Below are 25,470 nucleotides of genomic sequence, written 5' to 3' on the forward strand. Positions count from 1 at the left end.
ATCTAGATTAGTGCTGAAGTGAGTCATTAATAAGTAGATTGACAGAAACCAGAAGAAATGGTGATGGGCACTATTTTCTATCTATCATTCATTTAAAAAAGTTAAGTTTAAGTTAAGTTTCCATAATCACAATATATAAAGAGATGAACTGTAAAAACTGAGATGGCTTCGTGTCGACATATTAAATTCAAGATAATCTAAAAAAAAAAAAGTCAAAATGTTGTAAAATGTGATATCAGGTAAATTATAATATATGTTAGACCATTGTGGGCAATGCTGTAAATTAAGCTTTATAGAGATAAGAGCATGAACAATAAGTCGGCAGTATGTCAGCAAATGTTAACTTACAGCACATCAGTACTGGTGTAGACTGTTGGTTGGCCAATATACAATGAATGCTCAGCATTCATAAATGGATTGTTAATGGTATAACTTTCAAATATCTCTTAAAATCAGCATCAGTTAGCCTGTAATGATAATTTGGGATTTGTATTATTTTCGCATTAACACAAAAAAGAAGCACGTACAAAAACAAAATATTTTATTCAATTTCTTCATTAAGATTATCATACATTTTTGCATTGAAACAAGCTTCCTTTTGGTATGGTGGGTCGCGTGTGTCCGATTTGACGAGGATCTTGATTGAATACGTCGAATGCTTCCATACTCGAAGAGACACTTGATCGTTGATTTTAAGAAATGTACATTTTGCCTGGAGTAATTGTGTGATGAGATTCGAGCAAAGGCTGCATTTAAAAAAGGAAGACTGCTTTAAAAAAACATATGGAGACATTCCAAACTATACAAACAAGATCCGGCAGGCCTATGTTCTGAGAAGAGGTCAGGCATGTGTTTGAGAAGCACTTTTTGGTTGAGCTTTGAGGCAATGTTTGAGATGGCCTTGCTGGTGATGAGCCCATATGTCTGTTGATGTCTGTATGTTTGTGTGTGTGTGTGTGTGTGTGTGTGTGTGTGTGTGTGTGTATGTGGGAAGCAAACGGATGTGTATAAGAAGCAATGGACTGTATAAGAGGAAATGTACTTGAAGCTGCTGTCTGTGTGTCTGTCTGTGTCTGTGTGTGTGTTTGTATGTTTTTGTGCTCAGAAGGAGAAGTATTTGGTGAACCACTCCTGTTTTAGCCCCTCTGTCCCCCTCTGCTCCAGATAGGGGCCCCTATAACACAGAAGAAACACACACAATTAATATGTCATCATGCTGAGGTTCAGAGCACTGTGCTTATTCTGAAACCAGTCAAGAGGCACACCTGCTCGAGCAAGGCGCTGGCGTGCAGAGAGACAAAGAGAAAGCTGCTCACTCATAACTCCAGTGTATTCATTTCACCTGATAAAGATCAACAATTCAGCAAGCGGAGAAGAAACCGCAGTTACCTGACTGGCATTGACACTAAGACTGGTGTTTCAAATCAGATTGACCTTCAAGTTAGAAAAGAATTCACAAAATGCTGATTTATCTTGACAAATAAAGGAAGTATTTACTCAAATTGAAGTAAATTTACTCAAGTACTGCACTCAAGTACAATTTTGAGATATCTATGCTAGAGTATTTTCATTTTCTGGTACTTTATACTTCAACTTCACGACATTTTGGAGGCAAATATTGTAGTTTTTACTGCACTACATTTATTTGATGGCTGTACTTAAGCAATACATATTTAATATGAAAGAAACATAAATATATACATATGTATATGTATATATGTGTGTGCGTGTGTGTGTGTGTATGTGCATGTATATATATATGCATGTATATATGTATACTATATGTACTGTATATTATATATGCATGTGTATATATACATATATATGCATGTGTATATGTATGCTATATGTATTGTATATTATGTATGCATGTGTGTATATATACATATATATGCATGTGTATATGTATGCTATATGTATTGTATATTATGTATGCATGTGTGTATATATACATATATATGCATGTGTATGCATATGTGTATATATATTTAAGCAGAAATAAATGCACTGGAGTTATGAGTATACAAACTTCCTGTTCATTTTTTTTTAGATTTGTAACATCGCAGCCAAAATACTCAAAGGTTCATACCTGATTGATTGGGCCTGCAGGTGTGCATATGGCTCCTGGCAGGAGGGCGACACGTAGCGGATGCCCGTCTGAGGTGAGGGGCAGACGGGAAGCGGGGCGGTGGGCGCTGGCGTGGGAGGGATGCAGGAGGTCCGGGATCTGGTGGAGCGAGGGATGGAGGGGGAGGACTGTTGGCTGAGGGAGAGGGAGGTGTGCTTGTGTGGAAGAGAGGAGGTGGAGTAATGGGGGGAGTTCTGAGGGTGGGAGGTGGACTGGTGGGGCAGGGTTGATGAGGAGTGCTGATGGACGGAGGAGGAGGAGGAAGACGATGAGGAGGAGTGGGGTAGGAAGATGCTCCTGTCATATATACCGGCGCTGGGGATGCTGGTGACACGGGGAGGAGACTCCACACGCTTCCTCTGGTGGTAAAAAGTGGAACAGTTTATGTTGGCGTTACAATCATAAAAATGGAGTTTGTCCAATTTATCCATCGTTGTCCAAAAATTATTAAAAACACATCAGTGGGCCACTCTGTTGTGCTGGGTGACATGTTCCTTCATTACAGTGAACATGAACGCCTCATTTTTAGTCAATCCGACACACACCGTCCTGTTTTTGTGAATATTGACTAGAGCACAAAGTCTGTGCAGCCAATCAGCATGAGTCGAACAGTACTTTCTGGCATTGTATCTTCAAGAGCAACGGTGTCTCACAGTGGGTGTAATTAGCCTCGTTAAAGACTCTACTTAACATTACAAGTAAAGGGGCTAAAGTGTGGTGTGACATACTGATAAGAGTCGGCGGCAGCTCATAATCCAGGCAAACTCGACTCTTTGAATCATACATTTAATGTTCGATACGTAAGGTTCAGTCTAGATTTGTCCGTAGGCACAATTGTGAGCTACTGTTTGTGTCTTTGGTCTTGAGGCAGCAGTGGTTCATCTGATTCATAAGAAAAAATGGATTCAGGTTATGAATCAATAATAATGGTAATGATAAATACATAGCATTTGCCAAGCATAGAGCAGGCAGAGCTTGCCAAATAAAATACAATGATGGAACGCGATGAAAAATAAAATATAGTAACAATATTGAAACAAGGCATGAAATGCAAAAAGAAAAAGAAAGAGGACATAGTAATAAAAGCAGTGACTGTGGAGATCCACAATTTCCCCTCCTCTTTCCCATGTGTCTTTGTTTGATCTCTGTTTTTTCCAATCTGCTCCCTGCTTCTCTGTCTCTTGTTTTATAAGGTCGGGCGCTGAACCTCCACCTGTCTCCATCCATGCCCTGTCTCTCTGCATGTACTGAAAGGATTGGATTCAACATGCCTGTTCCTCCTCAGTCATCTGCTCCTCTGTGACTCTTCTGGTCTGTTTGCACATTCTCCAAATATTCATTAAAACTGTGGACTTTCACTGGTGTCCTGTCTTAGTGCGGCATTTTGGGTCCTTTAAATACCAAAACGTAATGGCGACATTAAAACATCTTTTAAATCATGTGCCACAGAGAGGAACACGTCAGCGTATGGCACCATGTCTGTCTGTCATACCGGCTGGATCATCACTGTAAAAGTCCTGGAAAATGATCTCCAGAAAAGGACCATTAAATGTGTACCCTGCAGCGATCACATGTCTGACAGACTGTAGGTGATGTTGCTTTGATGGTTTGTTGAAATTTTGCCTTTTTGCCTCAGACTACATGATAAACTTGATTCCATATGGGGCATAATGGAATGATTTTGCCTGCGCTGCACCGAGTGCCAGCGAGGAGAGTGAATTTAAAGTGATACTCTGCCCAAAAATACTTTACGAGCATCAAACAATCACCCACTCTGTGCTGTAAAATGGAGAACAGCAGCAGGGGTCTGCTCGAATTCATAGCAGTTACGATATTACTCTGGGAAAGAAGTACCAATAGGTACACAGAGCCTCCTGAAAACACTCCTGCAGCATAATTAACCAGATGCTCACTTTGCTTAAAACATGTTTGATGCCAAAAACATATTTAAATAGACAAGCTTAAATCAGGTGTGTGTTCGGCCATATTTTGCTCAAATAATGAGTGTTTGGAACTCACTGAGCTTACAAATAGTCACGAGATAAGAAGGTGACGCAGCAGGAGTCCTGGTGATGTTCTGATACCTTTTTTTCCACAGCATTTTGGGTGGAGCGTCATTTCAAATGCAGGCAGTTAACAGCACACATGCTTCAATTCTACGCTTAGATTTAGCAGCCCAGATGGTCTGTGATCACTTATCCATGACTGACACCCAAAATGAATGTGAGCCAGTTTCTGCACACTGGATCCTGCGCTCAGTTGCAGCCTCAAATTATGAGGCTCAGTGTAGCTTGTTTAAAACATGCAGATTACATATCTACAAATGAAAAAAACGATGAAATCGAAGTTCCTGGAAGATAAGCATCAAAAGTCAGAAGGTGATTTGAGGGGGGATTCCTTCCTTCCTTGTAAGCCAATGATCAAAATGCATCCCCCTTGTGATCCTGCCATCCCCCTCTCCATGCCCTGGCAGCAGGGGCAGAGGTGTTGTTTAGGTGAATGTCAGTCTAGTCTGCCTGAGTCTTTGATCCTTTATCTGACTGAAGTTTGGGTTTGAATCTGTGATCCCGACCACAGCTCTGACTGCGCTGTGTATTAATAAATCCACGGCGCTGTCTGTGGTGCTGAAGTGGTAGACGGATTTGTAATTGTGCCTTCTTCTGTCAGTTTTATCTTGGATCTATATTATTCACTAGGCTATATACTATAAATACTCAATTCTGCGTTATATCGTAGCCTACATTCTCCACAGAGCAGTGTCACCTTCATGATCAGAGTGTGTGATCTGCAGTATTCTTATAATATGTCGATGATCATTCAGCAGCACCACCACACATGGGTGTGCACATGTATTGGTGATGTGGGGGCAGGGGGGTGCTCTCATTGGCCATTCCCTCCTCTTAAAAATCAACAAATCACTGACTGTCAAAAGCAAAAACACATGGTTCAAGATTACGTCATTAAACTTGTTCGTCTTTCAGGAACCACATTTTTCTTCATTCAAACACGGCCGTGTCTGTGCCGGCCAAGTGATGTCACCCGAAGCTGTGTGACGGACAGGAGCGGACTGGTGATCTGTCGAGTGAAGTTGGCTCCAGCCCAGTGAGCACTTCTGGCTGGAGGGAGGCTCATTTTTGATGAATGCGTTATGTGCCTGAGCAGAACAGACAAACTCACCCTCATGGTTGGCGTGGTGCTCCCGGGGCGGGACTTGCTGTCACGAAGCCTGAGGGTGCTGTTGTCCCCGGCAACAGGGGGGTGGAGCTGCAGCTGATGCCTCTCTTCCTGGAGGGATGGAGGACGAGGAAGGACTTTCATTGGCCTTATTCACAGTTGGTGTTGTTGCTGTTGTGTTCGCGTTGTGTCTGGAGGGTGTACTTGTTTGCTGAGCTGCCTCATGCCGCAGATGGTAGACACAGCACTCAGGCAGAGGGATTTAGAAACTTTAAAAAATGTCATTTTCCCCAACGTATAAATGACCGCCAATGATGGTTTGGTTTTAGTGGATAAGTCTTTCACAGGACACATGTCTAAATTCCACCTGTTAGGTCCTTTTGTAGCCTGACAGCTAACAACACCTTTGATCTCAACCCATGGTCCACCTTTTCACTAGTTCTTAAGCTTTTGGCCTCATAACAGAGTCCTGACCATTCTTCCTTCACTGGATAGCGACAGTAGAGCAAGATACAGCCAGAAAACGTGAGTGAGCGAGGGGGCCAACAACAAAAATCGCCACAGGGCATGAAACCCTGGACACTGCAGTCACATGGTATGCGTCCTAGCCCCAAGGCGACCACGACACACTTAGCTCCACATGCATAAGACGTCCTTGAAGTTTCCCTGGCGGCAACTGAGCAAACTAAATCTGCAAAGGACTGTGTGATATGGTCAAAAGCTGCACAACAAGCGAGTAAGTGGACCTTGAGTGGAGATCAAGAAGGAATTGTCAAGCTGTTTCTCTTTTGGGGTTGTGAGGGCATCTTTTAGCCATTTAGGTCATTTAACAAGAACCATTAAGAGCGTTACCACCGACAGTACATGGTTTAATTAAAGTACTGTGAGGACAGCTTAACTGGAGGAAATACAAGAAACTTCCCAAACAAGCATGATTGAAAGAGTAAGGCTTGTGTTAATCTATATTTTCCTTTTTTTTTGCCAAATCCAACAAGAGTTGACGCTTCAGCCCATCCTCTAGTTCTTTCTGACTGTTCATCAGTCTGCCTGTGACTAGTCTGCGATCAGCACTGAGCCCATCTGTTCCTACTCAGTATGTGACTCTTGAAAAAGGGGTCACAAATGTGTAGTTTCATTCTTGAGTGCATTTGTTGGGGATTATTTTTCACCACAGATTTGGCGCTCTAGTGAGTTTTTTCGGTAGCAGGCCAAAATAAACCCAAAATAAAATCAACCCAAAATCAACCCAAAATAAACGACAGCGCCAACATTCAACATGATGTGGGATTATGAGCGTAGCTCACTGATGACACTAATTAGCAGGTGGTACCGGTAATTTATTTAACAAAAGAAATCTAATTGTAATCCATTTTCAGTTCCCGAGTAAAATGACAATGTTGGTGGACAATTGCCCCACCGTGGCTCCAAACAAGCAGGGGGCAGTACATCACCAGTAATCGCTAACTGCTGCTCTTTGCTGTAGCTAATAGCTGCCGTTAACGTTAACTAGTTAGCTCAGTTAGCCGTACGGCTAGTAGCCCTATAACTGATACCTTTGTGCAGGAATGGCGGGAATACTTTGGAAAATTTCCGAACAACACAGGTCAGCAAAGCCACTGGGACTAATTTGACTATGACACCATCAAGGTTAGGATGGCTAACATGGAGCTGTCTCTCCTCCGTTGATTGGGCGGTATGCACTCAGACTTTGATTGTTGTTTTTGATTGGTGTTGCTGCTTGAATTTGTGCCGCCTCTTGTCTGCCGATCAAATCAATGCGCATTGCTCTCATTGCTGACTTCGCTATGCCTTTGACCTGGCAACCATGTGAAGGTGGGTGGCTATGCTGTCGGACAAGAGGGCCTTTCAGTGCTGGAAGTGTGTGTGTGTGTGTGCACGTGCGGGTGTGTGTCTCACCACTAATCGTTTAATGAGCTGGTCTCTCTCGCTCAGCCTCTCCTGAAGTCTCCCCAACTGCTGGTCATCACATCGGGGCTCCCTCCGCCGGCACCGCTCCTCCCGCTCACGCAGCCTGCAGTTAAATCATATGCACAAACACACACACACTTTTCTCTCGTGCCCGTCCCGTCTACTCATTTCAAAACCACTGTATTTCCACGCGTCTGTCCTCAACTCACTCGTTCTCCAAGGCCACTATGCGAGCCTGCAGGTGCGTCTGGGCACTGCTGTATTCAGAGACCAAACTCTGCATCTCCCTCTTGTGCTCCCTCCTGATCTCCTCCACCTCCTCTCTCCTCTTCTCCTCCTCCCGCTCCTTCTTCTTCTCCTCGTCCATCTCCTCTTCTTTTATGTCCTCCTCTTTCCTCTCCTCCCAGTGTTTCTGCGACTCCTCCAGTTTCTCCATCTCCACCCTCAGTTTCTCCACCTCCTCCTTCAGACGTTGTGCTTCTTCTTCCAGCTGGGCGTCTCTCTTCTTCTGCAAATCTGCATTTTCCTCCTCTTTGTCTTCAGCTTGAGGATTCTGCTGCGCTGACCTGGGAAGGGACAGTAGGTACAAGAAGAAGAATAGGAACGAGAAGAATGGAAATAATGGAAGTGGCCCGTTTAGTACAATAAAATAATTCTGGTAAATTGCAAACAGTAATGGTTGTCTGCATTTGATTCGCTGGACAAGACATCATAGATCCTGAAAAAGACTGAATCATCACTGATGGTAGAACCACTGCTAAATATAGCTCGCTTATTACTGTACTAGATATCATTTCTGTGTGGCATCTACTCTACTGTAGTGGCACTGGTTTTCATTCAGGCCAGAAATAAAGTTCAAAAATACTCCAGTGAACTGATATTAACCTAGACGCGTCAAACTTTTTAGACATATTTTAGCAGATTAAAAAACTTCTTTATAAGAAAATGATCTTAAATAGTTTGTCAAGAAATGAACGATCAAGTATCAAGCGGGGACAATACAGCATTACTGAAATTAAACTAAATGTTCACACAGGTTTTCAAAGCATGTCTGCTTGTCTTAAAGGAATACCTCTACATTTAGTTAGATGAAAAGATTCAACCCTCATGTCGCTAAATATGAAGCTACAGCCAGGAGACAGTTAGGTTAACTTATCATAAAGACTGTAAGCAGGTGGAAACAGCTAGCTTAGTTATGCTCAAAGCTTAAAAATGCACCTACCAGCACCTCTAAAGCTCACTACATAAAATATTTACTGAGGTTATATACAGACACGTTCATAATGTTTTAATTTGTGAGCTCTGTTGATTTATTACCTTCATTTGACGGAGCCATGCTAGTTTCTCCCTCCATTTCCAGTCTTTGTGCTAAGCTAAGCTAACTGGATCATGCTGCACTTCCATATTTACCATACAGACATCAGAGTGGAGTCAATCTTCTCAAAAAGGGAATAAGCATATTTCCCAACTTATTAGTTAGCAATTAGTGTTTGTGATTCCAGATTTTGTGATTCCTGATTCCAAGGATACTAGAGGTGAAACTATTCATTGATTAACTGATAAGTAAACTGACAGAAACCAAGCCACTGTTTTGATTAGCAGTTAAACATTCACCTGTTTGGCTTCTGAAATGTGACAATTTTATCCTATTTTCTATTGTCTGACATTAACCGAAAATGAAAATAATGGTAAGTGGCAGCCCTGAAGGATCTCATTCATGTTGAAATACATGTGCCCACTTCCTCCCTCACCTTTCCTTTAACTGCTTCTTCAGTGTTGCATTTTCTCTCTGCAGCTCCACCATGGCACAGCGACTCTCATCCAGCTGTCTCTCAAACACCTGATACTGGTTCTGCTGCTTCAGATCCTACACACACACACACACACACACACACACACACACACACACACACACACACACACACACACAGAGACACAAACATGTATGCAGTAGATACACATCATCAATATCTATATTCACTCTAAGATCCAGTTTTTTAAAAGGTTAGCGTGGCTGCAGCTGCTAACATGTTGTGTTGATCGATGCCAGAATCATGGACACTTTTATTCATGTGAATGAATGATGTCAGTTATGAAATGGCCATGTGTATGTGTGCGCATACACACACACACACACACACACACACACACACACACACACACACACACACACACACACACATATCGATGTGTTTGCCTGCTTGTGTGTGTCAAAAACAGATTATATAAGTGAAAGACAGGCCGTAACACTCACAGGGGATTGAGAGGTGTGTGTTTGAATGTGTCTCCTTGTGCACACTTATACACACTAATAGTGAATGTGTGTGTGTGTTACCTGTTGCAGAGCCATCATCTGTGTGTGTGCTTGTAGTTGAGCCTGTAGGTCTTCTATCTGCTGCATGTGTCTTTGGGTCATCTGTCTGCTCCACTCTGTGTGCTGCTGGGTCAACTCTGCACGCTGCTTATCTGATATCACACGCACACACGCACACACACATGCACACAGCACATACAGAAAACAAAATCAATTTGGCCCACTGTTACAGGTACCTTCTGCTGTTGCCATGGTGAAGTGTATCCATGGCAATAGCAACTTCACTGTTGAATTTATAATTTCAATGTGTATAGCCCTCTGTGTGCGTGCGTGTGTCCTTGTTTGTCCATGCAGCTGTGAGTCTGTGGGAGCTTATTCCAATGCTCATGCCTAAGCATGTATATGTGTGTGTGTGCGCGTGCGCGTGTGTGTGTGTGTGTACCTAGCTCCAGGTGGTGCATTGTCTGTAGTCTGTTCCTCTCAGACAGCACATCTTCTTTCGCCTGTCTCTCTAACGCCTGCAGAGCCATGGCGTGACTTTGTCTCTCCACAGCTGAAGACTTGGTTTGGGGCTCCTCCAACACATTGACACACATGTGGTCCTTTTACAATAGCTGCGCAAGCCTGTTTTTTCTCTACAGATACACTGTACTTAACTGTGTGAATGTTACATGGAGAAATGCATGAACACGTCACTGCAGCACTGTCATCAAAGCTGCTAAATTATACATCACAGACAAAACGGACGAAGGAGAGTACAAAGATTTACCTGCAGCAGCTCCCTCAGCTTCTTGTTGATCTCCTTGGTGTCTTGGACCTCTTTCCTCAGCCTGTCAATTTCAGGGTTGCAGTGGCCATCGTCTCCCGGGCCCGCCTTCTTTTTCTCCACCTGCATTGGCGAGAATTCATGAGCAAAGGATTTGAAAGGCTCTGCATGGCGTCAAAGTCATCCTGAGATGATGAGTTTGCAGCAAGCGTCGAATTGAATAGAGATGTCGCTTTTGTTGAAGAAGTTGCAGAGTCAGACAGCTTGCTTGAAATAAATAATTAAAACACGTGCTTCATTGTGCAGTCAAGACAGGCTTATGGAGCTAATTAAAAGAGTACTCAAGTGATTTAGTATTGCATTTGTTTTGAGATTCAACCGAGGACAAAATATCAAGACGTTTGTGTGATGTCTGGTGTGGCTCAGGCTTCAAAAACACCAACACCCACATCTTTCAATCTCCACATTCCAGTTTGCAACGCAGGCGAGCTGAGACGCTCAGGCTCCCTCAGAGTCCCAGAGGTCATACAACTGCACCTATCAAGACGAGCAAACTGGTCCTAATACGTGGAGTTCGGTCAGAAATAACTATATAACCCAAATGAAATGTGACACACTAAATGTCATTTGGAAGGCAGCTGACGGTTGTTGTTTTGAGACTAACCGCCAACTATTTTTGATAATCCTTTAATCCTTTCAGTCATTTTCGAGTAAAAACGCCAAATATTTGCTCCTTAAATGTGAGGATTTGCTGCTTTTCTCCGTCCAATATGATACTGAACTGAATATATTTGGCTTCAGGACATTTCAAAGACTTCATCTTCTGATACATTCTGTTGGGTATATTTCAATGTTTGCTGATATTATTCAGAAAATTGCTAGCTAGCTTCACCAAAGTTCATCTATCTCTTCAGACATTTGAGAAACACATGATTAAACTAAATGGCAGTTCAGTCTGAGTATCAGGCTTCAATCAGACACCTTCAGTGAAAACACTGAGGATGACGGGTGCTTCCTGGTGGTTTGTGGAGGAGACTCACCCCTGACTGCTCCTTGCTCAGTTCACACTGCAGCTCAGATATCTGGGTCTGCAGCTCCTGCTCTCTGCTCTGCCATCTCTGTTCGCTCTCCGCCACGGCAGCATTCATCTCGATCCTGAACTCTGCTCTGAGACGATCCTCACACTCTGCCCTGGAGGCATGCAGCAGATCAACAAGTGAGGCAGAACAAACCTACATACAAAACTGTTATTTATTTCCTCTCGCTGCACTCTGTGCTTCTGTGCAACGGTGTGAGAGCGTCTTGTTTGCTTCTGCATCTCACTTATCATAGCAGAACTATTGTTTTTATAACAATTAAAATGAAGAATTCCCTGGTTGTATTTCTGGAGCACAAACCTGTGAAACATTGGCAAACAGGTTTTGTACGCAGACAGGTGCTATTGCTAAAACACATTATTGTTTTGTCTCTTCACCAATAATGACATTATGTCATGCAAACTGCTACTTTAGGGAAATTAAACACACTTTATATGAAAGGAATCAGCTGTTTTCGGTGTGTGTATATCAGTATGTAATGAAAAAAAAGCTGCTAGATATGCAAAACCACCGTATGAGTTAACTTACTTAACTTACCTACTTAATTACTGTTAATGCTTCTTTGGATTGTGATATTGATTTAATTTCATTTTGATGTGCTGACACTCTTTAATGTATCTTTGTATCGTTTTCATTGCTGCAGCTAATTTCTTGTCCTGTTCTTTCCTGGAAAACACGTTACGCGTCGATAAAGCTCATTAAAGCTTAAACGAGCAAACTGAAGAAAAGACGCTCTGGCTCAACTCAACTTTCATCTTTTCAGAGGAGGCCAGACGACGATTACAAGCAGGAGTGAAGACTTTGTAATGTAAGCCTAAGCGGCTCTGGCAGGTTGCTGTTCATTCTGCTACCTGATCCTGTCCTCAGTGTGCCGCTGGCTCTGATCTAGAAGACTCCTCTCCGTGTGCAATCGGCTCTGTTCCAGGACTTTCTCCTCCAGCCGGTGCTTGTCAGCTCTCAGGGATATGACCTCTCTCTGCTGCCTGTCCCGCTGCCTCTCTGCCTCCTCCTGTATCCGAGCCAGTCGAGTGCGAGTCTGTTGAAGCTCTTCCTCCAGACGGGAGCACTGTGGTCCGCATGAGGATGCAGCTTCAGGGCCCACCTTTTCTTTCTTGTCTTGCTGTTGGGTCACTGACTCCAGCCTACAGACCTGAGAGCACAGACACTTTTCACTTCATCTGTTACAAGTTTCACGCATTTAATACACACTCTACTAGTGCCATGTGACCTCTGACCTCATTGTTAGCATCTCTCAGTTTTGTCCTCAGCTCCTCTCTTTCCTTCTCCAGGCTGCTGCGGAGCTCCTCGCTGGTTCTCCTCTCTTCTTCCAAACGTGCACACACCTTCCAAGAAAATTCATTAACAACTTATCTTCTTTTTAGCACTTTAACCCAACCATACTATCATCTCCTTATTACTAAGCCTGATTAATAATTAGTCATGATGAAGTGCATATTATACGAGGGCTCAAAGGGCAGGCAATTATGTGATAAAAATCTCTTTATATTTCTACATTAACACTTAGTTAAAATATTCATTAAACATGCTGTTGTAGACCAGTGGGAGACCCCCGAAGGGGTCATGAGATGATTAAGAGGGCAGCAGATCAGACAAGAAACATTTATGTCACACAAAATGTTCAGATTTTTCTTTTGATCTTTGCTTTTTTCATTATAAATTACTGTATAATTTCCCTTCTTCGGCACTCTTAAAACATTCAAAGAAAATGAGATCAGATTCTCTTTTTGTCAATGAGATATGCCGCTGCTGACAAGGGGTCAAGTATGGGTTCATTTTAAGGGATCAAAATGTTGCAAACAACTGTTTTAGATGAAGTGGGTGACTCCTCCCATAGCTCTAACTCCAAGTCCTAACTAACCTCATTATTGCAGATGCCTGATTTCTTAAACTTCATACAAATGAGAGCAGTCTTTGTCAGGTTCATGCATTAAGAAAAAGAAAGCTAACACAGCTCCATCACAGCTGGAGGATCCTGATTCCTGTGTTTGCTCAACAGAGTTTGTGAAGGCACGTGTGTATCACACACAGCAGGGAAGCATTACTGTTGCAGCTGTGTGATGGGATGAAAGGGAAAATGATTCCTTATAGCAGTTGGTCCTTTATCCAAAATAATTAAATCCAAATTCTGACTGAAACTGCAACAGAATAATTAAGCCGATACACGCTGGCTGCCACTGAACAGCAGGCTATTTTTAAAACTCAAATATACGTAAGCGCACGTTGAGGAGAAACTGTGTCCTCTCTCTCTGTCCTCAAACTGCACTGTCAGTCCAAATGTTCTGACAGAGAGACAGAAAAATCCCAACAGTATGGTGGTGAAAAATATGAAATGCAAGTTTTAGAGCAGTAGTACAGCAGTACGGCGTCTTGTGTGCCCCCCTCCCCCTTCCCTCCCCCGTGCTGACCTCTTGGTTGGTCTTCTTCTCGGAGCTCAGAGCTTCTTGGACGCTGTGAAGTTCGGCTGCATGCCTCCTCATCACCTCCTCTATCGCCTTCCGCACTTGCTCCTTCAACCGTTTCCTGTCCTCCTCAGCCTTCTCCACCAGCCTCCTCTTCTCCTCCTCCAGCTTCTGCTGCACGTTGGCCCTCTCCGCCTCGACCTGTTCGATGCTCTTGTCCAACTGCGAACGAACACGAACCCTCTCGACCTCCAGTTCCTTCCGCAGCCGGTCGATCTCCTCCTCCTTTTCTCTCCTCAGACGTTCTTTGATCTCCTCCGCTTCTTTGTGCAGCGCTTCCTTCTCCTCCTCTCTCTCTCGGTGCAATCTGTTTCTGTCCTTCTCGAACTGATCCTTTTCTTGGTCTCTCTCCCTCCGTACTGTTTCTCTCTCCTTTTCTATATCCCTCTGCAGTTTGTCGCGCTCGTCATCTGCATGCTTTTGGATGCGACGCAGCTCCTCTGTCTGGGCTCTCACCATCTCAGAGCGCAGGCTGGACAGGGCCTCAGCATGCTGTCAACACACAGAACATGCATGCAATGGCCACTTTATTAGGTACAATCTGATGCAATCCAATGCAACAAAAGAAACACTATAGGCATCATAAAAGTAGACTTAATGGCAGAACAGTTGGATTGCATTAGATATTACAGGTGTACCTCTTAAGGTGAGTGTAATATTTAATTTATATGCACACGTAACTGCACTTTATTCACTTTGTGTGCATTTACCTGGCGTATCTGCCGGGCGTGGTCACTGTTTCGGCCGCTGCTCTGTAGCTCCAGCTCTCTGTTCCTGCTCTGCAGACGGCTCACCTGGCTCCTCAGTTCCTCCACCTCAGCACACACACACACCTCACAGCCCCCGCGGTTCAACAGCTCCTCTGGTGCATAGACAGGGAACGCGCAGCAAATAAGCACAAAGCTGAACGCACACACAAACGTGCACAAGCACGGCTGATTGATTACGCATAATAGAAGCAGAATGGACTTACAGCAGACCGATCGTGAACGAGGAAGCGCCTAAAACAAAAATCATTCTCATGCAATAAATAAAATCTGGGCGTTTCTGCTGACTCGGTGTGATGACACTTTGATGAAACTGTTTGCCTTTGTGGAGGATGAATAATGTGTGTTTGTTGCATTCTCTGTATATATTATAATGGCAAAAACGTAATTAACGCTGAGTCAGAATGAATAATGGAAATGCGCTGTGCTCAGCTGATTTTCACCAATGAGAGCATTCCTTCGGCAGACAGATGAGAAGACAGGTGGACGGACGGGCACAATACCTGCTCTGCTCTGCAGCTCGTCCTCCTGCAGCAGCAGCCTCTCCTTGGCGACCGCAAGCTCCTCCTCTGCCCGTTTAGCCACGCCCTCGGCCTCAGACACACGCCTCCGATCCAGCTCCAGCTCCTCCTCCAGGTCCTGGAGTGGGGACAAAAAGGAGTTTTGGGGTGAAGGCAAGTAAGGAGGGTAGATGCAGAGGAGTATTGTGGGTTGACAAAGTCATTGGGGAATAGAGTAAAAAGAAAAGATGAGGGAGAGAGACACAGAAAGCCAACAGCAAATTTGATAAGGAAGGAGAGAGAGAACACAAGTCGGAGAGAGAGGGAGATAGAGGAAAAAAAATGGGATGAAATGTGGTGAGTCAGGGAGCTATCTCACCCAGCTGTGAGCCTTTAATGGTCTGCTGTGAGAGCTTATGTCAGCTCTGTGCCAGCTCTCGCAGGGTTTCTTAATGCTCATCCACGAGGTGGTAATGGTGGTGGTGCAGCGAATCTATCCTGCTCAAACTACTCATTAGCAGATAGTTGGCAATGGGAATAGCACTCAGGGAGGGCAGCTTGTGGTTAGACATGCAAGATCCCCTCGCTCTCCCTCTGCTTCCACCTCGCTCCCTCCTTTCCCATCAACACAATCATTAGCTGGGTGCATCAGAGACTGGAAGCAGCAACATTTCAATTTCCTTTCACCACCCTTTTCACAGCACTGGATGCTAGTTATATGAATGAAAGGATTCAGGGTGTGTGTGTGCGTGCGTGTGTGTGTGTGTACCTGTAATCGCTCTTGCAGTTTGACCGTGTTTCTCTTGCTCTCAGCCAACCTCTCCAGGTGACTTTCCACCTCTGCTTCGGCCCTCTTCACTCTTTCTCGCAGAGCGCTGTGCATTCCTTTCTTCTCCTCCTCTTCCCTCTCCTCCCACCTCTGCTGCTCCTCCCTCCACTCTGCCTCCATCCTCTTCCTCATCGCCTCTTTCTCCTCATTCAGATCATTCACCTTCTGCTCCCATTGCTCCCTCTCCTCTTTCACAGCTCGCCTCTTCCCCTCCTCTGCTCGATCCCTCTCCTCCTTCACCTCCTCTAAAAGTAATTTAACTCTTTGCAAGTCCTCCCGCTCCTCTGTTTCTCTCTCCTCCTCCTCTTTCTTTTTCTCCTCGTCTTCTCTCTGCCTCTGCTCCTCTATGCTCTGTCTCTCCTTGTCAGCCGCACCCTGTAGCTCCTCACATTTGGCGTCCAGCTCCTGGATCCGCTCCCCGGCCTTCTCCAGTTCTTTGCTCAGCCGCAGGTTCTCCTCCTGGGCGTCGCTGATCTGGGCCTTAGCCTCCTGGAGCTCTTCCTCTGCCGCCTGCAGCCTCTCCTCAAACTCTTTTCTCAGCTCCGCCTCAGTTTCACGCTCCCTCTCCTCCGCCTGGATGCGGAAACACTCAAAGTCTGCCTGCACCTGGAGGCACAGAGGGCAACGCTACACAGTGCACTTACATATAAAACCACTGGCCACTGCGTGTACACCCGCAGCAGTGGGTTAGACAACCTTTTCCTTCAGATCTGTAACTAACTCAACATCCTGCAGCTGATGCATTTTTGTGGTGCCACATTCATATCCTGTTCATTACACTGTATCTCAAAGGTCGTGCTGAGATCTAGGAACTGTGCCGACCACTGGAGCGAACAGCGTGGGCTGTGTACAAACATTTGAAAAAGGCGAGCCTGAGTCCATGAAGGCCAATTAGCAGCAGCTGGTTTGTGACATTCAAACAATACTCAGTATGTGACAAAACATCATTACCAGCCTGCGCTGTTGAGATCAGGCAGGCTGGAGGCAGCAGCAGCTTTTTCTGAAATCTCGACCTTTATTCAGCTTGCCACAAAACTAACCAGGTATTTATGATATAATCTGCAGTGATGTGCCCTAAAAATAAGAGGAAACATTTTTCTGTAGGTGTGTAATCTCTTACTGTGGGGAGTTTCCTTGAAGGAGCTGTGTATTTAGGTAATTACAGGGAAAATGTGAATTTCCTTGCATGAGAAGATCCATTTAATCCCAAGCGGATATTCATTCATTATTTAGTTAGAAACTTCATTCTCCATACAGTATATGTTGAACTGTATGCTTTTATGTTGACAAATTTCACATTTCTGCATGCTGGGCTGACTTGCTCAACACTGACTACAACTTTTAACTTGCAGTCAAGTGTACTTTACTGATTGGAAGATTGCCAGTTCAACACCAGTTCAAGGCTTTATTTAGTACCAAATGACATTGTTCTTTCTGGGATTTTCTTTTTAGCTTCTTGGAAATGATTACAAATTTATTCAGAAGTCACAACCCATGAAATGAACCACTTATATATGTTCACTGACAAGTTTATTACTTTCTTTATCTGGACATTGTGTGTTGTTGTGCTGTAGATGTTGTATGTTTTGATGCTATAATGTGAATCGAGACAGATCCACGGTTAAACTGTTAACTAGAACTGGGTCTACTATTAAGAAACAATACTTGGACAAAGCATTTAAGTCCAGAATATGTTCAACTCCACGTGGCACTAGTCTGCTCCAATTCAGATGGTGTATTCCTCCAACTAACGATGTGTTTTGCAGCCCCATTTCCAGACTGCAGCGCATTTGGATTGTGCTTGCTGGTCACCAAAAACACTTGTAAGTTGGCATCATGTAGGGATGTATTTGCTGGTAGCTGTTTACACTCCTGTGATAACACGCTGCTGGACTGGCAGCAAAAAAAATGTCCCAGAGCTAAAACAGGAGAACATATGGCAGACAACAAACAAACCAGACAGATGTGGTGGCACATTTCAAAATAAAAGTTTAAAGTCCCCATAAATGTTTTAGGTCTTTAGTTGCTGAGATGCATTTTTTTTTCCAAAGAGAATACAAGAAAGTCATGTGGGTATTTATGATTCATGCTGATGTTTCATGGCGGTGCAGAGCATGTAAATTAAGCATGAAGTGGGCAAAGTAACGGGCTATCTGAACGAGGTTGACTGTTGTAGGTCACACGAGGGGCGGGAGTGATTTGCTGGTCCCGCTGGGAGTTTACACATTAATTCACAGCAATACAAACGTGCCCTTGAATGAGGTCAGTTTATCTTGTGATCAGGAGGCTGAGAGTGCACCCACCCACACACACACAAACACACACACCTGGGCTCCAACCCTGTGCTGCTCATCCAGGGACTCCTGCAGCTCGAGGAGGCGCGTCCTCAGCGCCGACCCCTCCCCTTCGTGACACGTCTCCACCAGGATGCGGTGCAGCTCCTCGTGGTGGGCGTGGCTCAAGGCCTGCAGGGCCGCCTCCTGCTCCTCATTCTTCATGTTCAGAGAATAAATCACCTGCAGGGCATCGACAGCAGGCAGGGAAACACTTAGCAAATGTTCACATTAAAAAGTAAAGTAACAAGTACAAATTTGTTGAGAGATGGGAAAACACCTTTTCTTTGCAGCTGAACAGAAACTGATCACGACCGCACCACTCGACTGACACTGACTTATGGTTATATCTCATCATGAGCTGCCTTCTACAGTCTAGGGCAGAATGTCACACAATTCACACATTGCATTTTGTCATTTTGATAATATCTAAATGAATCATTGAACCCTACTACAATCCATTAGTCCCAGAAACTGCAGATCACAGATTTTTTCTGTTTATTAATTGCTCTTGTTCATCACTGAGCTTTGTATTCTTGGTTTGCCGTGGCCCAGATGGACATAATTAGCATGCATCTTATAAGGCCACAAAGGCCTTTTTTCATGATTCATGCCGCAAACTTGTGTTTTAGGGTTTTCTGTCCCTAAGGTCAAGTGACTGAGGCAAAAGTGCTTACGGGTAGCTTTTCCCCTATTTTTAGAATGAACTGCAGAATAATTTAAAGCAGAAACAAACAATTATTGTTGAGTCTAAGCTGACATCGAAAGATTTCATTGCAGACTGAGTAATAGAATTTTCCCCCTTTGGTAAGAAAAGATTCAAATTAGCCTTTAAGCCTCCTTATTTGATTTGTAACCACACAGAGAGCATAAAACTGTTCTTACTTAAGGACTATATTTAGATTTTATTCAGTGATTATTCAGTGATCTTTCACATGATTGAAAGGATTTAAATCTACATATCACTATCTATGATCATTCAATTTTCTACTTTTAAGCTTATTTCAATGTTGACTTCTTGATTAAGTCATCAGGCAAAATAAGTTATACTATACATCCTCATCCTCATCCATGGATTCAGGCGTTGTTTCCGCCATATTCATTTAATGGGGGTACATCACAAGCAGCCCGAAAACTGACACCAATACTGCTTCACAAGCACAGACAATATGGAGCCGAGATTTTCAGCTGGCAGCTTTATGATAACAAATATTAAACAGACGCCACCTGACACGGAAACACAATAATCCCCTAACACAAATAACAGAGGTTAAACAGCAGCACTGACAAACTGTGTGTATTTACAAAGTCCTGTGAGTTAACATAGTCCAGGCACTGCAGCTTCATGCAGTGATTCTCCTGCCTGCCAGCATGTGTGGAGTCTCTCCCCCCTCTTCCCAATATAGACTGTGACTAACACCTGAAATATGGCCTGTTTCACCCCACTATTCACTTTACCCTCTACGCCATGTCTACAGTGTCATCATCTGCTCCTACTGACCCTGATGTCTCATTTACCCACTTGCAGAGGTGTGTGTGTGTTTGTGTGTGCGCATACATGTGCATGTGCCTGGGTGTTTGCAGGGGACACACAGGCTCATATTTTACCCAGACGCCTCTCTGTCTGCAGCACACAGCTGGCACAGCACTGCCGGACATTCCCTCAGTGTGTGTGTGTGTGTGTGTGTGTGTGTGTGTGTGTGTGTGTGTGTGTGTGTATGCCACTGCCTCTCTCTTGCACACACACACACACACACACACACACACACACACACACACACACACACATTTACATGGTCGCAACATGTATTTCTCATAATTCAGCTGCAGATATCAATGATGGATGTGGAATCATCCCAAATCTCAATCACAACCCGGTCTCCCTCTCTCCTGTCAGTCAAACACGTGGGCAGCATGTGACACTGGCTATTCAGTCACATCATAGTGCGTGAACTTAGGCTCGCGAACTATAACTCATGACTCAGAGGAATGAAAGGGACTCTGAATCGAGGGCAGGCTCTGAGGGGAGTTTGTGTGCGTGCAGTTCTTCGCTGACCTCAATGGCCAGTTTAAGAGTGAGAGCAAGGAGGATATCAAGAGAGAGGACGATTTATTTGAAGAGGTTACAAGATGAAAGGTCCTTCCCAAAAGGTCCCAAAGTTGGAAGCACATTATTGTCTAATATATAATTGCATGCTGTAGCATTAACATTCCACTTACTTTACACCAAGATAATTTGCTCAAAACATGAAAAACAGTAACTACACAAATATGCAGACATACTTTTGGCCATATGGTGTAAACCTGAGGGGCTGCTAAACTGCCTGCGAGATAGACGTTTTAGAAAATCTGCTACATAAAATTCAGATTTTTCTCCAAGCCTTACTTAAAAAAATGGTTTTACCTCTTCAGGCCTCTGAAAATCATTCAAATAACACAATCTGAGAAGATAAAATAATTACTTCAAAGTCCTGACAAGTACCTGCAGCTAGTCATTACTGCATCTTAAGAAGTCTTGAAACAGAAAGGCTGGGAACCACAGATCCAGACATGTCATTATTTCAGCTTTTTCTCTTTATGGCAAATGAAAAGTTTTGTATCTCTGCCTAAGAACAATCATATCTTCACCCTGCTGAACTTAAAGGGAGATTGTGTAACAACTGAAAGACTAAATAACACTTTCTTACTCTTACAAATGAAAAGTAGAAATTATAAGCTCTCATTGAACAGCCTTATTTGGTTTGGTTATGGTGGCTAATGTCAGTTTAAGTTAGCAGACTTTAGACAGATCCTGCTGCGTGACTGTCACGATGGAGTCAGTTAACTGACTGTATGACTCCTCTCTACTCATCTTACTGCTGCACTAAGTTTGAGCGTTCAGTATTATCTCGTAAATATGACTGTCAAACCATAACGCCCAAGTTAGCCTCTGCAACTCAAGCACAAACAAGGGTATTCAGCAGCCGATTCTCTGTTTATGCACCACTAGTTTTAGACATTAGTTTTAGAGTAAAAGCCTTTACGGTGTTTAAAGCCCAGGTTCAAGGTCCTTAAATCTTTATTTTCAGATTTCAGTCTAACAAGGTGTCAAGCTTTAATTCAGCTGTTTGGGAATAAATTCTTAAGACGCTTGGCATGGCAGCTTGGTCGGAGAGTGGCCAGGGCCTCTTGCTACTGTAAATCCTGTCTCGAGATTCCCATATTGATCCTGCCAGTCGATAATGTTATTCATGTCGCCTCACGAGCCAGTGCCCGCGCTTATTGACAATAACTTCATAGTCAGCAAAGCATGAAATTAATATTCTGTCTAGAGTGTAAAGAAGAGCTGGGACGAGGCTGTTGAAACAGGAGTGAGATGTAGAGTGAATGGTTGGTGCACAGAGGAGAGGTTAGGCAAAGAGACAAGCGAGCGTGCACACACTTTCTCTTACATCAGCCCCCCCTCCCACACACATACCACCACACATATCAAAAAGGGTACCGGGTGTGCTGGATTACAAAGCAGGGAACATTGTGACAGTGTAAGCTAGATAAGTACAGGAAATCGCAGAGACAGAATTAGAGCTGCCAATCAAGAGCTTGGACATCCGTGTGCACACAAACCGACACTTAAATATGCTACTGTTGATCTCTGTGAGTCATGTAAAAGGACTACTCTGCTCTCTGTATTCATGTGGGTGTGTGCATGGCTGTTCACGCACAAGCTTATGTGAGCATTCACAACAGCTGGCCCGGTCAGCACTCGCTTTCTTCCCATTGGCTTCTTCCGCCATGTAAACACACTCCGATGTGCTACTGGTTTATATTAAGCAGCAACCATTCAACCAGGACGGACCACTCTCACAGACGGAGGGGAGGGGGAGGGGGAGGGGGAGGGGGGTGGGAGCTGTGTAAGTCAAGCATAAGCGTGGATGGGTGAGTGGAGGGGTGAGGGCCGACGTGAGGAGGTGTGTTGAGAACAAGTGCATGACTATCTGTGTGTGTGTGTGTGTGTGTGTGTGTGTGTGTGTGTGTGTGTGTGTGTGTGTGTGCGCGCGCGCGCGCGCGCGCGCGTGTGCCAGCCTCCATCCACACGCAGAGTGCAGGGGTTATTAAATATATAAGGTTACCACAGCTGACCCATTTCCCGCTTCCTCTCCACTCCACACCCTGCCCCAAAACACTCAAATAAACCATGTGTCACATGCCCAGCATCCCAAAGCTCAGTGAAAACGCTTACAGCAAATATCGGATTTGATGATTCTTATATTTCATCAGCGCTCTGGGTTTCGGATTTATTTACTGCGGTCAACAAACTGCTAAAGCAGGCTGACAGGGCTTGCATAAAGTTTCAAGAGAGAGAAACTAGTCTAGGCTTCCTCTTCATTGGGATGGAAGGAGCATGGGAGGGAGAAGAACTAGGCTGGCAAATTTCCCTAACAAGCACGGACACAAGTGCTGACCCCTCATCTGTGTCATCTTTGTTTGTGTGTGCGCCTGAAGAAGAAGCTCTCTGAACAACACACACACACACACACACACACACACACACACACACACACACACACACACACACACACACACACACACACACACACACACACATACAAATGCAGCACGTATTGCTTTGCACACATGTGTTCCTGGACATGCACACGTGCCTACAGGCTGCGCCGAGGTGAACCCATAAAGGAAAATAGGAAGTGCACAGTCATCAGTAATTGTCATAGCTCAACAAGCGATGGGTCATGCCCTGCCTCTGTAAGCATTATTGTGCACCAGAGAGAGGGAGAATCCCCATATAGCAACGCTTACTGTGTGAACAGTCAGAGCAGATGCACAAGGCGCCGCCGCTGATGCTGCTGCAGCTGTCAGGCATCCCTGCCTGCACACTGATAAGTGTGCATGCACATGGAGGAGGGTGCATGGACAGCATGCCTGTGCTACCAAAGCAGTCATTGTAATTGCTCAATTAAGGCGTTTTAATTACACTCTCTATTTGACGGTTGCAGCTTGCTCAATATGGGGTTTTGCTGCTTTTATCTGTTTCATATTATTGTTAATCGATGCCTTTGGATTCCTTTTCTATCGCTTAGTCAGACAAAGAAACATTTTGGCCGATGAGATGTGCAATTTTTTCTTCTTTGTTTTTTTTTATTTATGTATTTATTTTTTACATTAAACCGTCTAAACTATTAAAATCGATGCATGGCGAAGAGAATCCATAAATCACCTGATAATTGGATCACTCTTAATTGCTGCCCTGATAGATTTGGAGATCTGCAGCCTACACCTAAAGCTCTCAGTGATGTCTGATTACTGTGTCAGTCACGAAGACGAACGAAGCCTGATCCAAGTTTCCCAGTCGTTAGGCTATCCCGAGAGATAATGGTGATTAGTAACATACTGCTCATCTATAATGTTCTGAGTTTATGGTGTCTATTACCGCAGTATTTTATTTTCACTCAATACTTCTCTTGTGTTATTTATCGCATGTGGCTTAATTTTGTTGGAGCGTGTCCATTTTTGCTGTGATATCTGTTTCGGTGCCCCTATAATATCTATCACAACACGATCTCAGGTCGCCCTCTCAGGATGTAATTATGTTCCAGAGCGATGGCAGATAGCGAGGCAGCCATCAGATCATCCAATCAGCCTGACACGCTCAGTGACAGCGCGTCCGGCGGCGCGCCTCTCACCGTGTCACCGGCGGGTCTTACCTTGGTGAGCTGAGCGATCTTCTTGCACATCTTGCTGTGCATCTGGTAGTCGTACAGCTCCTGCTCGATGTTTGCGAACTCTGCCGCAGTCCCGTTAACGGCGGAGCCCGGCCCGGGGGGCTGTGCAGCCTTACCGGCGCCTGAAGCCATAATGAACCCCCTCCCGAGGGAACTTTCCAGACCGGAGGATAGTCAGAAATGATCCCGCCGCCTCTCAGATGAAAATTCCCCACCAATATCGCGTCAACTTTTCACTCGCGCATCTCATTCGTCTGTCGGTGGACCCCCTCCCGTGAACAGCAGCTCGAGCGATTCGCTGAAAAACATTTGGTAGTAGCTCGCCGGGGCTCTACTCGTGCGTTCCGGTTGCTGCCCCCCTCTCCCGCTATCCGCCCGGTGATCGCGGAGGTCACACGCTGGAAGTCCATCGGGGACGCGCTCGCGCCAACCGACCCTTCCCTGCTGTCAACAGATTTTTTTTTTTTTTTTTTTATTCTAAGAGGGAGCGCTCGAGGATGAAGGTATATAGTCCAACCACCTGTCTCGCGGCAGGGGCGGAGAGGGGCGTGTGTATCCTATGGAACATTACCGGAGACGGCTCGAGAAGCGCACTGCTGCAGTGCTGCCCCGCCCCTACCGGCGCTGCTGTATCAATGCCGATCACCGTGTGGAGGGGCGGAGGGGGGTCTCTGGGGTCCAGTCGTGTGATTTTACTCCATCAATCAGATATCGGAAGATGAACACACTGAGGTTATGCGGCTCAAAACTAAACAGCAACATATGATAGATGTATAGGCGACAGCTTATTTCTTTTACTGGAAAAGTACAGCTTGTATTATGACTACTGCTCCAACGCTGGTAGTATTGACTGATTGCCACAGCTAAAAAAAAAAAAAAAAAAAAGGTCTCATGACATTTCTTTTTCTGAAATTACCACTGTTGTGAAACTACCCTCAATGCATGCATGCATTTCTAATTGAAATAGCCTCTAGGTGTTGTAGTTCACATGGGAGCCACAGAAACGCCCATCCCTGCCTGCTAATTGCAAATGTTTTTCAAAGTCCATCCATGCTTCCTGGTAGTCTCCTTCAAGATCAAGAGGAGATAAAGAATAATCCCAGCGACATTCTCTGGGTTATTTTCTCAGGCTTAGCTGACAAAGATCTTCCAGAGCCAAAGAAGACTGACTGTTTCACCCGCTGAATTTTACTCATCATGATGAGTAAACTGGCCTGTATGTGTAAGATTGGTGGAAACCCCTTGGCTGCTGGGGAAAATATCTGTTGCTGGGTACAGTGTATGCTATGAGATCCAGTACTTCTGTCCTAGAATAATACCTGGGCCCACATTTTTTGTGTCAATTCGCTTGTTGTACTTTGGTCAAATACTGCTTTATTTTAGGATTATTGACCACATGAACACCATTTGAAACACGTATCCAACAAATTCTGAAA

The 25,470-nt window shown here is 44.4% G+C and overlaps 1 protein-coding gene across 1 annotated transcript; it reads right to left on the reverse strand.

The window, feature by feature from the left end:
- Positions 1 to 524: 524 nt before the first annotated feature.
- fam184b (family with sequence similarity 184 member B) lies at positions 525 to 24,651 on the reverse strand. Its single transcript, XM_070983388.1, has 18 exons — positions 24,017 to 24,651; positions 18,312 to 18,500; positions 15,925 to 16,590; positions 15,159 to 15,294; positions 14,599 to 14,750; positions 13,835 to 14,380; positions 12,644 to 12,751; positions 12,260 to 12,558; positions 11,352 to 11,502; positions 10,315 to 10,434; positions 9,988 to 10,120; positions 9,567 to 9,697; positions 8,983 to 9,098; positions 7,441 to 7,797; positions 7,220 to 7,334; positions 5,306 to 5,413; positions 2,090 to 2,487; positions 525 to 1,174 (listed from the first exon to the last, which is right to left on the reverse strand). Exons 1-18 carry the CDS (start codon positions 24,164 to 24,166, stop codon positions 1,102 to 1,104), a joined length of 3,948 nt encoding a protein of 1,315 aa, XP_070839489.1. The 5' UTR covers positions 24,167 to 24,651; the 3' UTR covers positions 525 to 1,101.
- Positions 24,652 to 25,470: the final 819 nt, after the last annotated feature.

This window comes from Chaetodon trifascialis, chromosome 2 (genome assembly GCF_039877785.1).
Source record: "Chaetodon trifascialis isolate fChaTrf1 chromosome 2, fChaTrf1.hap1, whole genome shotgun sequence".
NCBI classification, from domain to species: domain Eukaryota; kingdom Metazoa; phylum Chordata; class Actinopteri; order Chaetodontiformes; family Chaetodontidae; genus Chaetodon; species Chaetodon trifascialis.